The following is a 17,496-nucleotide window of genomic DNA, read 5'->3' on the forward strand; positions in this document are numbered from 1 at the left end:
GAAGGAAGGAAGGAAGGAAGGAAGGAAGGAAGGAAGGAAGGAAGGAACCATTTCACTGTGATCTCTCCCACTCCACTGCTGGGCCCAACCAGACTGAGACCACATTACTAACTGGAACACCAAGGTAAGCAATGGTTTAAGTCCTCAACCACTATACCCAGGCTGCTGTGACAAACTCCATATGCTTCTAGCTTCTCCTTAATAACTTACTCTGCTCCTGGATTTTACCTGTTATTTAAATAGTTTATTTAGTTGTTTAGTAGCAATGAGCCATGCTGGGGGGAGGGTACTATACTATGATTAAAGATCATAGCTTCCACTAACTGTAATGCTACTAAGTGTAAGGAGCATTAACATTTTAAAAAATCAACTGTACTGTAGTGTAAGTTACAGACAATAAAATGCACCCATTTCAAGTGTAGTTAGATGAGTTTTGACAACTTTCTACATTTCTGTCGCCCCCAAATAGTTCCATGTGCCCCTTTGCAATCAATCAATCTGATGCACCACCCACCAGGCAAACTCGACCTGCTTTCTGTCACTGTACATTAGTTTCAAAGGAGCATTTTTAACAAGTTTAAAATAAATTTCAAGTTTCACAGCACTGATGCTAATTTTGGTTTATAGGATTTGGGGAAGTAATGTTTTAGTAAACATTATTTAAAATATTTGAATTATTTAATTTTTACTTTTATTATTTTAAAGACGTATACTATATATCCTGAAGTATAGTTTATCAAATTGAGACTCTTCACCTCTAATCAAATTAAAATGTAATTTTCATATTTCAACTTCAAGAATTCAAAACAAAAATTTCTAGTAGCAATTTCAGTCAGCAAAGAGTCCTCCAAGCACCATCCTAAATAGTAACATTACACAGTGCATGAAAATTATACAACAAACCCATCTCAGAGGTGCCTGTCCAGCAAGCATGGTTTAGGAACTTGGCACTCAGGAACCACTGACTAGAGGAAGTGAGGAGGAAGGCTAGGGGAAGCAGACAGATACCAAGAGAGGGACCAAACCCAAGACTTCGGGGAATAACATACCTAAAACTAGAACTCTTCTTACAACAGCTCTAACAAATTCTTGGTCTCCTGCAACAATCCCTTCCTGCTAAGGAACAGCCCTGACACCAGGGCCACGGGGCAGGAAGCAGCTGTGGCTGCACTGGTGTCAGACCCCCTGCCGTTCCACACTGCACTTTATTAGAGGCAAGTTTTATGCTCTGTGGCTCCAGTGTCAACCGAGCTTATGAAAATCAAGATTTATTCTCAATGCCTGAGATTGCATCCTTGACAATAGATAAATAAGAAACAATATGTTCTTAATTTGTCTGACAGTGATGCATGAAGCAGAAAGACAACTTGATCTTCATAAGCCATGCTTGCTATTGAGTTAAGACTATTATTCTTTGCTTGTCTCTGCTCCCTTCCGCCTCCTATTTCCCCCAACTCTATCTTTTTTCTCAATATAGTAAATGTTTCATTAAAATTAATATCCACAGAGAAGCTCAAAATTAAAAAGGCCTACCATATAACGTTAATAGAAGACCCAACCAATAGGAGCCTATCAGCCTACTATCCTGTAATTACAGAATAACTGAGCTGGAAGGGAGAGATCTTTTTTCATCTGGATTCCCAATGGGGAGACAGGGGGAGACAGTTCTCAAAGTAGAGGCTGGAGGGGGGGATGGAATAGGAGGGCTATTTTGAGAATACGGTTACGCTGAGCAAGTTGAGTTCTCTCTCGGTATATGCTTTGGTGAGAAGACAGAACCCTAATTCAGGCTGCCTACATGGGGATGTCATGCTTCAAAATCAATAAGCCAGAAGTACACCCCATGAGCCCACACAACACACCATACATCACAGGTTACCAGGCCCTCGCAGCTGCCTTCCAGCGTCAGGGCTCTTTCGTTAGTATTACACGGTAATGGTGATGGACCGAGGAGGAGGAAAGCACTGAGGATGGAAACAAATGCTTCTAGTTTTATTTAAGATCCGCCCCGACAGGTCTTGAAGCTGCAGGGTGGCCAGTAGAAAGTGATCTTGAAGTTCTTGCCAAAACTCAGAGACTGAGCCAAAACCCAGGGGGGAAGAAGGAAGCTATAAATCATCCATATTTGTAGAGTCCATTTCAATTGAGAAGTTGAATTGAAAAGAAGACCTTGCTCTTTACCTAAACAAGAGAGTCCGAACAACAGTCCTTTAAGTGACAGCTTCCACCCTCAGCCTTTGCTGAACTCTACTTCAGAAGGCATCACACTGCTTGCCAACAAGTGGGAGCAAGAGGGGGTCACACGGCAGAAAACCACCTGGAGTTACCGCAGTTCAGTGTAGTGGCTGTGGAGCCCAATTCTGTGCCAGGCACTGCACTGACAGCGGACAGACCCCAAGATGATCGACACCCCATGGCTGCTAATCTCCAAAGGAAGCCACACAAAGCGGCCACTGTGACGCACTGTGGTAGCTGCCGTGACGGCATGGAGGACACGGGGCACACAGGTGCCCCTTTCTACCCCAGCCTTCTTCTGGACGACCTGACCCCTGAGGAAAAACAGTTCGAGGCTCGCTGACCTGGCTGGTACATCAGAATCATAAGGTGCTTCTGAGACATTGGTGCTCAGGCCTCTTCCAAGAACCAAGGCATTAGTATTCCTGGGGATATAACTTGGGACATATGCATTAAAAAAAAAATTCATGTAGGTGTCTTCTGATGAACATAGAGTCAGAACTGAAAAAAAAAAAGAGTCTGCCAGGGGCGCCTGGGTGGCTCAGTCATTAAGCGTCTGCCTTCGGCTCAGGTCATGGTCCCAGGGTCCTGGGATCGAGCCCCGCATCAGGCTCCCCGCTCCGCGGGAAGCCTGCTTCTCCCTCTCCCACTCCCCCTGCTTGTGTTCCCTCTCTCGCTGTATCTCTCTCTGTCAAAAAAAAAAAAAAAAAAAAAATCTTAAAAAAAAAAAAAAGAGTCTGCCAGAAGGGTGGGTGCTACAGTCTGAGTGTTTGTGTGTCCCCCCACCCCCACCAAATTCCTATGTTGAAATCCTCACCCCTAAAGATGATGGCATTAGGAGGTGGGGCCTTTGGAGTGATTAGGTCATGAGGATGGAGCCCTCAAGAGTGGGATCAATGCCCTTATAAGAGGCCTCAGAGAGATCTCTAGCCCCTTCCACCCTGTGAAGGTACAATGAGAAGTCTATGACCTGAAGAGGGCTCTCACCAGAACCCAACCAGACTGGCACTCTGATCCTGGGACTTCCAGCCTCCAGAACTGTAAGCAATATATTTCTACTGTTCCTAAGCCACCTAGTCTGTGGTATTTTGTTCTAGCAGCCTGAACAGACTAAGATGGTGGGAAAGGGTTTTCCAGGAAGAAGTAACAGATTTGGCAAAACAAGGGGCCATGACACAGCAAGGTGATCACTGCGGGGGGACTGGAAGACCGGTCAGAGCAGACTCAGGGGGAGCTGATGCAGGCAAGGCTGGCTGGTCTCTGGGCAGAGTCTTGCAGGTCATGTAAGGAAGTCTGTACTTTCCTGTAGGGGAGAAGGAATTCCAAAAAGTGTCAACTGGGAGAAGTAGCAAGGTAGTTTTTTGATTTTAGAAAGATCATTTTGATGGATGGATTTGAATGGGGCAAGACCTATATGGTTGGAAAGCCTGCAGATATTGATGCTATCAATTATTATTTTACAAAGAGGAAATATCTGCTTTTTATTTTTAAGTAGAATTCTAGAAAATGAGTATTAAGTACCCAATTGAGCTTGAGATAGTTATTAGACTGTTTTGCAAACAAGGCCTTGTGTTAGATGTGGTAGTGAAAGGCAAGAGATTTGGCACCAAGCTTCCTGGGTTCAAACTGTGGCCCTACCACTTCCTGGCTAAGTGACCGTGGGTAAGTTACTAAATCTCTCTGAGGTTCAGTTTCCTCATCTATAAAATGGAGCAAGAGGTACCTACTTCATGGGGTTGTAATGTATTACGCTGCAATGCCTGGCACATCATCAACACACATGAAATGTTAGCTGCTGTTCTTACCCGCAGTGGCATCATCATTATTAGGCAAGATGAGCTCACTGTCTGGTTATAAGAAAAGGGTTATAGAAAGTTCTAGGAATTCCTCTGGATTTTTCTTCAACACAGATGGTCTAGATACCGGTCTATGTACTGTCTTCAAAGCTTTCCATTTTACCAAGTGCTAGGCTGCCCTTCACAACTTTTTCTTTAACCCCCCCGCCATCCCCCAAAGACAAAATTATACTTGAAATCACCAGAAAAAATGCAGAAAGCTGTAGTCAGGACTCTCTGTGAGGCTGAAAAAAAGATGGCCGAGTCCCTGATGCAATGGCAGGACAAATATAAGTGTCACACATCTCCAATTCTGACTTTGAGAATCCAGGGTGTTTTCTACTATCTTGGCACAGCAGTCTCTCATGACTAAACTTAAATTTTATTAGGAAAAAGGTTTATTGGTTTAAAACAAACAAAGAAACATATTGGCATGCTTCCTTCAACTTCTCTATTCACTCTTGATTCCAAAGAGGAAGCCACAGCTGCAGGACATGAGCAACCAAAGAGGGCCACCTAGTGTAAAGTAAGTAGACTGTGATTTATTATTTTAAGGGCTTTAATATGAGAGCATGGAGTGAAAGCAGAATATCGTTTTAAGAGTGACAGCGATGTGCCACACAGGCCTGTTATACCAAGAGAGGTAACCAGATGGTCTCCATTTCCTGTGCTAACTAAAGAAAAGGTGCACAAATGCTGGCGGGTGGGATGCAGGTCGGATACAAAGAGCCAAATTATGTCAGTGACTGAGAAATTCTCAAACAGGAGGCTGTGGAAACTATCCTCTCAAAGAGATCTTGTAGATGAGATATGCATTTGTCTAAATGATTTATGTTTAGTGCTGTCTGGAGGCAGCAGGCGGGGATTAGATCACTGGTTCTCAAACTTTGTATTTGTAATCCCTGCTTTCTCCTTACTCCAAATCATTCCTCTATAAACAAATATTTCTGCAAATTCATCTCACTGATGCACACACAGGTGGGCACGGTGTGTTACGCGTAGTAGAGGCATAGGATTAACAACGATTTTTAGCTCCGTAGCACACGGTAAAGGCTAAGAAGGAGGAATGATACAGAGGGAAGAACGATATGCAGGTGTTAAAACTTGCAAGTGTGGGGGCGCCTGGGTGGCTCAGTTGTTTAAGCGACTGCCTTCGGCTCAGGTCATGGTCCCAGAGTCCTGGGATCGAGTCCCGCATCGGGCTCCCTGCTCAGCGAGGAGCCTGCTTCTCCCTCTGACCCTCCCCCACTCATGTACGCTCTCTCTCTCTCTCTCATTCTCTCTCAAAATAAATAAATAAATCTTTAAAAAAAAAAAAAAAACTTGCAAGTGTGACAAGACAGGCATCCTGGTTTGAGCTAGTGCTCTTTGGGACCCTCTCACTATTTACCTAACCCCTACTGGGTAGGTTCTAGGTTCTACCCTAAAAACCAAATACTTCAGTCTACAAAATCAACCTCAGTCATCCTAGAACAATTTTCTATGCCTGATATTCCTTCCCAAGCAGGCCTTCCCTAATATCCAACTCATACAACACTATGTTTTTCCCCATTAGCATTCAAAACTTCAAATCCATGATTTCATTTGTTCAACTGTCTATTCTCTGTAAAACAAGTGCACAAAGAGCTCAAAGCTAACTAATGCCTCCCAGTGTGAATTAAATGTAGTTGTGTGTTTTTTAATCACAATAATAAATAATTTGCCACCTCCCATACAAATGCAACTGTAGTAAGTAATCCTCCACAAATTTTCAACTAATTTTAATCTTGAGACATTCATAAATAAGTTTTCAGCCTCCTTCTTCATACGTAAAACAACATGGCACTTCCCTCCAATGCCACTTCTACTTCCCTTTCCATACAACTTAGCTGCCAGCAAAACTCTTTCTTTTATTTATTTATCAAATATGTATTGAAATCCTACCATATGGCTGGGCACAGAGTGATAAATAAAAACACGCTCTCACAGAACTTCTAGGTTAGTGGGTCAGGCAAACTGAAATAAGTGAGTGCCAGGAAATAAAAGAACGTGGAATTTTGACTGGGCTGCGGGGTGGGGCGGGGGGAGGATCTGAAAAGGTTCTCCTTGCTTCCAGATGTCAAGCCATAACTGATGTCTAATGGAAGAGTAGGAGAGACCAGGCAGATGAGAGTAAGGGTTGGAAACAGAATGTTGCCCAGGAACAAGAAGAGCACATGTAAAGCCTGATGGCCGGAGGGGGCTTGGAGGAACATGGAACAGGGCAGTATAGAGGTGCACAATGAAAAGAAGAGCATATTGCACAAGGCAGGCAGGTGGGCAGGCCAGACCAGGCTAGACCTTCCTTGTTCTTTAGTCACTATCCAAAGAATAAACAAAGAGCCCTGGACCAGGATAGGTCTATCATTTATTCAGCATATCTGCTGAGCACTGATATGCCAGGAATGCCAAGGACCCAGGGAATCAGGAATGAAGAAAACAGACAAAACCTCTTGCCCTCAAGGAATTTACACTCTGACGAGAGAAAACTGACAGTAAACAAGTAAAATACATAGTATGTGCTCAGGAGAAAATGGAAATGAGTTTCCCAGCTGGGAGAGGGGAACTAGGGACAAGGGGAAGAGGTCACAATTTAAGCAGGGTAAGTTAAAGGCCTCACTGATAAGATAGCATTTGAACCAAAACCTAAGGGAGACAAAGAATTTGGCCACAGCATGTGCAAAGGCCCCGAGGCAAAGGCTTGCTTAGTGTCCTACGGGAATGGCACAGGATCCAATGCAAAGAGTCTAGGAGACAAAGACAGTGTCAGGGAGGCAGGTCATAGGGTCTAGTAGGCAACAACACTGTTACCCTTGACACAGGGAATCTTTGGAAGGTTTTTCACAAAGGAGGGCTGTAATCTGACTTCCCTTTAAAAACAATTCCTCTAGATGATATGCTAAACAAGACTGAGGGCTGGGGGGCGTGGGGCACGTGGGGTGGTTTGGACCAGTTGGGAGGCTATGGCTGTAATTCAGGGAAAAGATAATAGTAGCCTGGACCAGGGCAGTAACAGTGGAGCTTGTGAAAAGTAGTCACATTCTGGACAAATTTTTAAGGCATAATCAATAGGATATGCTAGCGGCTAACAGTATAACATGAAGAAAAGAGGACAGTTAAGGATGACTTTGAGGTTTTCAGCCTGAGCAATCATAAAAATGAAAAGATCCTTGCTGATATGGACAACACCTAGAGAAAAGCAGGTTTGTTTTGGCCATGTTAGGTTGGAGATGCCTGGCAGAAATCCAACTAGGGATTCCAGTATATCTTATACCTGGGTATTCAAGTATATCTGGAGATATAAAGACACAAGTCCGGAGTCAGGGCGAGAAGTACAGGCGTAAGACATGCATGAGGAAGTGGTGTGTAGAAGTCCTCAGAGCCGTGAGATCGCTCCCAGAAAGGAGGTCAAGAGAAAAGAGAAGAGGTCTGAGAACGGGGGTGCTCCAATACCTAGTGGTTGGGGAGATGAGAGGAATAACCAGAGTGGACTGAAGACGAAGGGCGAGTACGGTCACAGAAGCTCTGCTGTGAAAACACACCCCCGGCCGCCACGTGAAAATGCATGGTCAGATCAGGGAAGAGAGAACAGAGGAAGACCGGTTAAGAAGCTACGACCCGGCCGACAGGCCTGAAACCCGGGCCGACCGGAGGGTCTCTGCCCGGACACTGTCTACTGGGGGAGAGTACGGAACTGCAAAGGCCAGCTTTGCAAACAGCAGCATACAGCTCGGGGAAATCTGAAAACGCTGCATTGCCTAGTGCTTGGTACAAACACAACCTGAAGATCGTATGCTGTGCAATTTAATAAATGCCCCCCCTTCTAATGGGGTTTCTTTGCCAAGCATATTCCTGTAACCGGCGACGCAGAAGCTACTACCGCGGTCCAGGTGACCCAGGCTGGTTGAGAGGATTTAGGTGATGAAGACGAGGTGTTCACTCAAGAAGTAACAATGTCAGGACATGTGAATGGTCTAGAATGTAGGGCCGTGGGTGGAAGGAGGAATCAAAGATGACTCCTGGGTTTCTGACCTGCAACACGGGACGGCAGCCACTGCCACTGCCTCTCAATTACTCAGGGAACGCTGGGAGAGAAGCAGCTGCTGGAAGATTCTAGGTTTGGTCTTGGCCACGGGGAGACGCCGAGGGGGCAGCTACTTACTGGAGCTCAGGAAGCAATGGGACTGAAGAGGTCTGTGTGGACGTCACTGTGGCTAGAGTGAAACCGAGTGTGTACGTGGAAAAGACTGCCGAGGAGGGGCTCTCATGACAAGAGACAAGGGCCTAGAGGGGAGCCTTTCAGACACGTGACAGAAGCTGACAGAAACTGACAGAAGCTGACAAAAGCTGACAGCAGCCAATGAAGGACAGTGTTTCAAGAAGGAGGGAGGGAGCAACCATGCCAGCGCCGACAAGAGTTCATATCCTTTACAATATGTACTCAGTGGATGACAGATCATCTTTGTTTTACCAGCAGATCTGTCAGTCCTATTGATTTCTACCAAAGCTTTCTATGAATATAGTTAATAAAACCGTCATATCATAATTTTGTCATTTACCATCTAAGAAGCTCTTCAAAAATTCTCTAATTTTAAGACAGCAAGGCTGATAAATACATTTTGGATCAAACTACAGCTATGGCACTGAAGCAGTTTTGGAAAGAACACAAAACTAGAGTCTTTAGCATAGTCCTGGTTTTCCCTTTATCTAGACCAAGATGGGAAGCAGTAAACTTGGTGATCTAGAACATTCCACCTCTACAAAATCCTAGAGTTCACAATTAGTTTTGCAGGAATACAGGGGTAAATGTGTGTATTTAGTCACACATTTTCACCAGTGGCCTCTATATGGCCAAAAAAATGAATTACTATTTCAAGCCACTTGGCTTGGTTTGGCCATTTCTCAGACCAACCAGATAATCTGACAGCGATGAAGTCTATTCCCTAATGGAAGATACTGAACAAGCATTTATTGATTCCCTAATGCACAGCAAGATACTAGACACTAGTTTATTTTTGGTAAATACTCCTATGTTCTTACTTAAGAATTTAATATTAATTCAAGAGGAAATACTTTCCTGTCCATCCAAAAATAGTTAACTTTAAATGGTAATCAAACTGTTAACTTTAAATTAAATTTAAAAGAACAGTATTACTGATTTCCCATATAATAGTATGGGGCATGGTAAGAACACAATACTCATTGAGTGAGCGAATGAAAGAATCACATTTTGTTAGGCTTAGAAATTTCACTGAAAAATTATATCTAAACATAGTCAAGTCACCATATTCTCCTTAATTCCAATATTTGTGTCTCACATAAACTATTTCCAGGGTTCACAGTTGCAGAGATAAGATCCAATTCTATTCAAAGCAAGACATGCATAAAAATCGTGGAGATGCAAAGTATGAAAGACTTATTATTTGCTTCTAGTATAATACAAAAGGAAGGCTACACTAACAAAATATCTTAGAGCACACTACTATTTTTCTTGGCCCAGAAAGTATTTGCTTTCTCAATGCCCAACTCTAGAGGGTCTTCTCAAAGGTTATTCTTGCGCCTTGAGAGATCATCATGACTGGCTTCCAGATATGCTTTGTTCACCATTCTGGCTATATTATTGATCAGTTTCAGAGTACAAATAGTATGCAACAAATAGAAAAGCTCAATACAATTTTATAAAATGAAACAAAAGTGAGAGAAATGGGGACTGTTTCACTTTGTTCATAAATCAAACCTTGTCTTTGTAAGTCCCTTTCAACTCTGCCCTGGATCCAGCCAAACTGATTCCCTACTGTCTCTCTATCTTCTGGTTTTTCATGTTGTGCCTTTGTTTCAGCAGGCCCAATGTGTGGCATATCTTTGCATAGAAATTTCTTCCCATTAATCCTAGTGGCCAAATCCTACTCATCCTTAAAGGCTCAAACATCATCATATGCACGAAGCCTTCTTGGAAATCCACAGCTAAAAGAAATCTTATCTTTTTCTAAACAGCACAAGTGCATCAGTTTACCTATGCCCCTTCATAATATTTCACATGGTTCTCTCCTATATTTAGTTACAATTACTTACTTACTACTTTTCACAGTGTACATGTATTGTATGCATGCACACATAACACATACACATACATCCTATATATATATACATAGAGAGAGTATTTGTAGCTATTTATATTTTTCATTTCTGCTAATAGTTTTTAAACTCCTTATGGATAGGTGTCAACTAATATTTGCTCTTCCTATGAAGCCTAGCTCAAGTCAATGTCTTGCACAGAGTATGCAATCATTAAATGAAGGGAGTTCATAAAATAAGTTCTTCTCATATACTGTTTTGTATACAATTTGCATAATGAAATGAACAAAACCATATGATATGCTAAAGTCAAGAACTAAGTAATTAATTACATAAATATATATTTAGCTACTCTAATCTTCACTCTATTACATAGCAATCTTACTGGAGAGAATGATTTAACACAAACTCACAGTTAAGTGTCCTTCATGATGATCTGGGAAATGAATAAATAAGTACTCGGTGGCTACCAGCTGCATTATGGAGTCACCTAGGAATTCCATCCTCTGATTGTGGCCTCTGGAAAAAACAACATCAATGCAAAGAGATCAATAAGCATTTGTATATTTAAAAAAAAGAAGCAGAATTTTTAAAAAGGCACGGTTTTAGAAGGCAATGTGTTCACCTTGCTTTAAAACACAAAACTAAATACAATCCCCTAAGGCCCCTCAACTGAGAAGAGACCTGAGTCAATATAGATTGAGTTTCGAAGAAGAGTACAGGGACTACTATCTAAGGATTAAATAACTGGTAAATGAAGACTGGTAAATAGTGCCTGGTCAGAACTTAAGGAGTATCAGTTGAAAAATAAAGTATAGATAACACTCCTACATAGATAAAACAAAGCAAAATGGTCCAGGAATTTTCTTTGTTAAATCTTTACTTCTTTACTGAAATACACACCCTATCATTCAAATCTGGAATCCAGTTTTAGGACACTAAAAAAAAAAAAAAATCTGACAAGAATCTTAAATCTCTACACTTTAAAGAGAGCTGTGAATATTTGATTTGGGGGAGAGAAGCCAAGAACTAAATAAAAAACAACAGGCAAAGAAATAACATTTTGGTTATTTTCCTAATTATTATATTAGCTCATATCCAAATCATTCATCTAGAGCTAGGATGGAGAGCCAGTTTCAGCCCACAGTCTGTTTTTGCAACTTTAACTGGGACAGAGCCATGCCCGCTCATTTACATTTTCTCTGTGGCTGCTTTTACGCTACTAGAGCAGAGTCGAATCACTGCAACAGAGACCACATGGCCTGTAAAGCCTAAAATACTTAGTATCTGTTCCTTTACAGATAAAATTTTTACTTCCTTCATGCTTTTCTTACACTTTATGAAGAAATAAGATGCATGACAATGAAACCAAAAATACTGGATTGGAACCTATCCCCTGATCCACACCAGTGTCTGGCTACTCACCCATCTCATGATGTGACTTTCCTAGAAATATGTTTGAAATCTCAATTCCTTTGAAAGGCATGCAGCAAAGGTTCGGGACTACCTGTCTAAATGGTCACACTGGGACTGCACGGTTAAATCTAACTTACAGGGTCAGATGGTTAAATCCCACAGTTCTCAAAGTGAATGCTCTTGCCAGAAGTCGAACATGAGTAAAAATTACTCCAATTGCTTCTTCAAACTCAGTAAGTTTCTGCAGAACTGGAGAAGTCTCAATAAGTTGTCGATCAGTATTCGGCTCTTGTAGCTGCAGGAAAAGAATAAAAATAAATAAAAATCACATGCAGTTTTTGGTTACAAGAGTAATTATCAACTCTAGGATAGTGTTTTATAAAATTCCTTCTCCCATGGGCAGAAATTTCTGAAATGCCAATAAAACACGGAAGCTTCTTTCTCATCCCTTAGAATGGCAAACAAACCTAATATTTAAAGAAGGCTCAAATAATATTTTCCAATCTTCTATCAAGTTTCAAGGCCAAGTACTGTACACAGATAGTTCAAAATCCCACGTATTATACTAACTCCCCGAGGAATGGGCAAAGTGAAGAACTGCTCATGGAGAATATGTATATCTAGTAATGCAGTGGTTCTCAAACTTTCACGTTCATCAGAACCCTTATAGAGCCTATTACATCCAAATGGCTGGGCCCTACTCCCAGAGTTTCTGATTCAGTATGTCTGGAGTAAGGACTGAGAATCTGCCTGTCAGACGAGTTCCCGGGAGAGGCAGAGGCTGCTGGTATGGAGACTGACCTTTGAGAACCACCCTATGAGGGGAATATGACCTCTGTGTGTCTTCTAGGGACCAGCCTATTTTGGCAAATGAACATGATTAAAGCTGGATTTAGCTTACACTGGAGATTACTGTACCACCCGGCAGGTGCTCCACAAAACAATAAGTCTTGAACAACTCAATGCAAAAGTGAGAGCATATACGAGAAGAGTAATGAAAGTGAACATTTTCAACAACTTTGGACAATTTCATACTAATGTTTCTAAAGTTCTCTGAATTAATGCCATTTATTACTGTAAAGCCTCTCATTAGAGTTCAGCCACTAGTGCTTCTTATATATGTATAATGTACATATACATACATGCACATATAAAAATGTGTATGAGAATATATATATATATATATGCATACATATATGTCTCCAGGTAAAACAGAAATAAAAGGAAAGAATACACAGAGTTTTTAAACCAACTGGGAAAAAGGATGTCACCACATACAGATCTTTTTAATACCAAAATCTTGAGTAAAAAGTCATCACACTGTACTAAAATTTTAATTTACAATATGTTTTAAGCAATCTGAGTCAAAGCCCTCAATTTCCAAGATCTAAATTAGGTTACAATTTAGCAATGTTAATTTTGTATTTGTTCTTTTTACTAAACACACACTTGCTTCCACATTATTTTCTCTTTAATAGCAGCCAGGGAGATACACTAGAAACAACATATTAAGCTTTGAATATCACTTTTTTGGGGGAGAGAGGGCACCACACCACAACCACACAAGTATTCCTCTGGTCTTATGAGGGAAGGTGACCCCCAGTGCTCCCCTCACCCCACCCCAAAGCACAAATGCAACACATGGGTTCATTTTACTATTTGTTGCAAAGTTTTCCAGTTCTGCTTGACACCCCAGCTTAAAGTCATAATGTCACTGAAGGGAATCAAAGGTTGATAAAAGCAGGAGGGAAAAATAGGCAAACTAAAGTAACGGGACTACCCGGAGCTATAAAGCTCACTGCAGACAGGAAGGTCGCACTTACTTGCAGTGGGTGGAGAGGATAATTGAGCCAGACTTCGCGCAGGTCCTGGAAAATAGAGTGATGCCTTTAATGCTCCAGGGAGCCATTTAACACACTCTGGAGTACTAAATAAAATGCCATTATTTGAAATAGTGAACTATTTCAGATGCTGACTCCACTTACTGCAAATTCAATAGTGCTAGCAAACTAATTTTTTTTTAAGGGTATTCACCACTCAAACTGCCTGTAGTGACTCTAATTAGCCTATTAAGCTGGGGAGGAAAAGAGCCACCTCCACCCCCAGAAGTCAAAGATACCTTTTAAAACTCAGTTACACATTTGCTTAACCTAATACACGGGACTGAGTTGCTGTTTTAATCATATTTTTTAGTTTACCATTCCCCAGAAATGTGCATCAGCTCTGCCTTTTGTAATTAAAACTCATCTCAGATGTCTTTTATTTTAGGCACTCATTCATCAGCATTTGAGCTGCTTTAAGGTGGGGTGGAAAACATCCAAATCTAGTTCCTAAACTCTCAGATCTATAAGACCACACTTTTACCACAGGTCACTACAAATGTTTCCTTGAAATATGAAAATGAGTGAATTTTATGGAGAAGCCCAGTACCTTATTTTATCCACTGAGCTAAATCTAGAGGCAGTTATAATTAGAACTTCCTCAGGATTAAAATGTTTTTCTTTCAGTTTTAGACTCTAGGGAGCCTCTGACTGAATCTACTTTCTGGCCTTGATGTTAGGTTTTTCAAACAAATAACAAAAGATTTTTAAAAAGAGGGAAAAAATATTTTTTAAAAATTTGGGGGGGGGAAGAAGTATAAGAATATTTATTATCACTGTGACACACATGATGACAAAATGAAATAAAATACCCAATATTTTTGGAAAACTTGCATCCCACTTAGAGGGTTTTGGGGGATTTTTTTGGCCAATATTAAAATAAAAACAAAACAGGGGCGCCCGGGTGGCTCAGTTGGTTAAGCGACTGCCTTCGGCTCAGGTCATGATCCTGGAGTCCTGGGATCGAGTCCCGCATCGGGCTCCCTGCTTGGCAGGGAATCTGCTTCTCCCTCTGACCCTCCCCCCTCTCATGTGCTTGCTCTCTCTCATTCTCTCTCTCCCACATAAATAAATTTAAAAAATCTTTAAAAAAAAAAAAAAACCTAAACATCAAACTGTTCTTTTAAGGCACTTTAGAGAGCTTCTCTTAACCAATTCAATAACCTTTTCCTTGCATTCTCTGTAGCATGAATTACGCTGAGTGTCACTCCGTTCTTGCAACTTTCTCATGTTCTCTCATGCTTTTTTCCTCCGCAAAGCAGTGAGCCCAGTGCTGGCACATAGAAGACACTACTACTAATGTTGGTCATATCAACAGTAACAATAAACAGCCATCTCTTCCAACCAACTCCAATCTCCAAAATTCAAAATTCTCAGCAACTTGATTCCTTTCTCCCTTCTCCTTTGTTTTTCACTCAGTGACACTGTGATTTCTCCTTAGATGTCTTACATGTATAACTGCTTAACCCCTCACGACTAGATTATTTCAATTGCCTCCATTTCCTTTCATCTACCCTACTCAGAGATCAGGTTCTGCCACACCTTGGTGCCAGAGAAAATATCCTGTAAAAAATCCAGATTGGAATCCCAGCTCTAGCATTTATTAGCTCCAGGCAAAACCTCTACCTTCAGTGTGTTCTGGAAAATGTTCATTGACCGTTGACATTTATTAATGCAACTTTTTTTTCCTTATTTTATTTCTTTCATCATGATAAGTGTACTCCTTAATCCCCATCACCTATTTGACCCATCCCTCCACCCACCTCCCCTCTGGTAACCCTCAGTTTGTTCTCTATAGTTAGGAGTCTATTTCTTGGTTTGTCTTTCTTTTTATTTTCCTTTGCTCACTTGTTTTGTTTCTTAAATTCCACATATGAGTGACAGATTAGATGGTATTTGTTTTTCTCAGACTGACCTATTTTGCTTAGCCTCATATCTCTGGTTCCATCTACATTGCTGTAAATGGCAAGACTTCATTCTTTTTAATGGCTAAATAATATTCCTGCGTGTGTGTGTGTGTATTCTTTATCCATTCATCTGTCGATGGACACTTGGGTTGCTCCATGGTTTAGCTATCGTAAAGAATGCTGCAACAAACATAGGGATGCATGTGTCCTTTAGAATTAGTGTCTTTATATTTTGGGGGTAAATATCCAGTAGTGTGATTACTGGATCATAGGGTAGATCTATTTTTAATTTTTTGAGGACTCTCCATACTGTTTTTCACAGTAGCTGTGCCAGTTTGCGTTCCTACCAAGAGTGCACGAGGGTTCTTTTTTCTCCTCATCCTTGCCAACACTTATTGTTTAGCAACATATTTTTGTTGAATACATACTATGTATTAGCTTACTTAGACAAATGAGATACCATTCCTGTCCTCAAAGGAGCATAGTGGGGAAAAATGAAGGTAAGTATAATTTAATGGACTGAGAGAGGTTCTATAATAGCGATATGTACTAAATGCAAGGAAAACTCTGCTTGGGGGGTGTGAGATAAAGCTTCAAAGAAGAGGTAACTCTTCAGATGTACCCTGAAGAACATGAGGAATCTGGCAAATCAGCAGAGGGAGGGAATCAAAAGCAGAGCACCATAAATGCACAAGTAGTATGTCTCAAAGAACATAGGCACAAAAAGTTAACTCCTAATAGGCAGAACACAGAGGATTTCAGGGCAGTGAAAATACTCTATATGATATTATAATAGATACATGGCATCATACATTTGTCCAAATCCACAGAACATACAAGGTATACTATGGACTTTGAGTGATGATATAGGTTCATCAATTGTAATAAAGGTACCACTCTGATGGGTGATGTTGATAAAATGGGAGAGGCTGTGAATGTGTGGAGGCAAGGGATATATGAGAAATTTTTACTCTGAATTGGGCTATTAACCTAAAACTGCTCTAAAAAAATCAAGTCTTAAAAAATTTTTTAATTAAAAAAGGGAATTCCTAGAATGGCACAAAGGAGAAGTGAGAAGATGGGAGACAAAAAATAGATGGGAGTCAGATTATGAAAACTATTAAATACTCTGTTATATAATACAGACTCTGGCAGACAGTAAAGAAATCAAAGACCATAATCAAATCCGTACATTAAAAAGAAGACAACACTAAATGTAGTATGAATGAGAGACTGGAGTCGTGGGGAATCACAACCAGTTCAGTATTTCATGTGAGAGATGAGGAGGGTAAACACTAAAGCAATAGGATAGCCAACAGTGAACCAATTCAAGAGATACTAAGGACAGAACTGATAGGAGTTTGCAACTGAATGGAGATGGGAAGAAAAAAGCTTCAAGACAAAAAGAAGATCCTAAGGTTTGGGTTTAGATGATAAAAGTAAGGGAGGTGAAATATGTTTTGGTATTAAGGTGATGAGCTGAAATGCTAAAAATGTTGAAAGGAGGTATCTGTGGAACACCCGCATGAAGCTGCCAAGGCGCCATTTGAAAAGACACTTATTCTAATTTCTGGAGCTCCAGAGAAAGGCCAGGGTCGGAGATACTGGGCCAGACATGTAAAGACCAAAAGGGGGTGGGGAGGGAGTGGGAGAATATGAAAGATTACAGAGTAATCTCTCCCTATCTTTCTAAGAGGCCCATTGGGATGGTCAACTTGCAACAATGGATCTGAAGGTACTGGGAAACCATGAAGGGTCACACAAAGATAAAAACCTGGAACCAGGAAAAACGGTCTGGGCTGAAGAGTGAATGAACAGCAGACCAGGCTGGGAAGGGAAAAACAGTCCTGCTGTGAACAGGAGAGGAATGACACAGTTAAAGCCCGCTGCAAAGTTCACAGGAAACTGTTTCCCTCAAGGTCTTACAGCAGCTGTAAAATGTCAGAACAGATCGCCTCTTTGAGGGACTACTGCTTTCTTGCCAATGTTGCCCTCTGACCTGCTTTGCTATGTCTTATCCTCTAAATAAAGATTACTGGGGACACTTTTGCTAACCTGCCCTTGGCTCCTGACAGCACCCAATTCCAAATTAATCCCTGGATCCTTCTGATCCAGCCTCAGAAAAGGCAA

The 17,496-nt window shown here is 41.2% G+C and overlaps 1 protein-coding gene across 7 annotated transcripts in view; it reads right to left on the minus strand.

Moving 5' to 3' along the window:
- The window catches only part of DROSHA (drosha ribonuclease III), a 120,310-nt gene that overhangs the window by 9,552 nt on the left and 93,262 nt on the right, over window positions 1–17,496 (minus strand). For all 7 annotated transcript variants that reach the window (XM_034998885.1, XM_034998879.1, XM_034998880.1 and 4 more), the window contains 3 exons: window positions 13,403–13,447; window positions 11,717–11,874; window positions 10,577–10,682 (listed from right to left, as the gene is read on the minus strand). In XM_034998885.1, coding sequence (XP_034854776.1) covers window positions 10,577–10,682; window positions 11,717–11,874; window positions 13,403–13,447 — 309 coding nt within the window. The remainder of the gene's footprint in view (window positions 1–10,576; window positions 10,683–11,716; window positions 11,875–13,402; window positions 13,448–17,496) is intronic.

Source organism: Mirounga leonina, unplaced genomic scaffold (assembly GCF_011800145.1).
Source record: "Mirounga leonina isolate KUSES-001 unplaced genomic scaffold, KU_Mleo_1.0 Mir_95, whole genome shotgun sequence".
NCBI lineage: Eukaryota > Metazoa > Chordata > Mammalia > Carnivora > Phocidae > Mirounga > Mirounga leonina.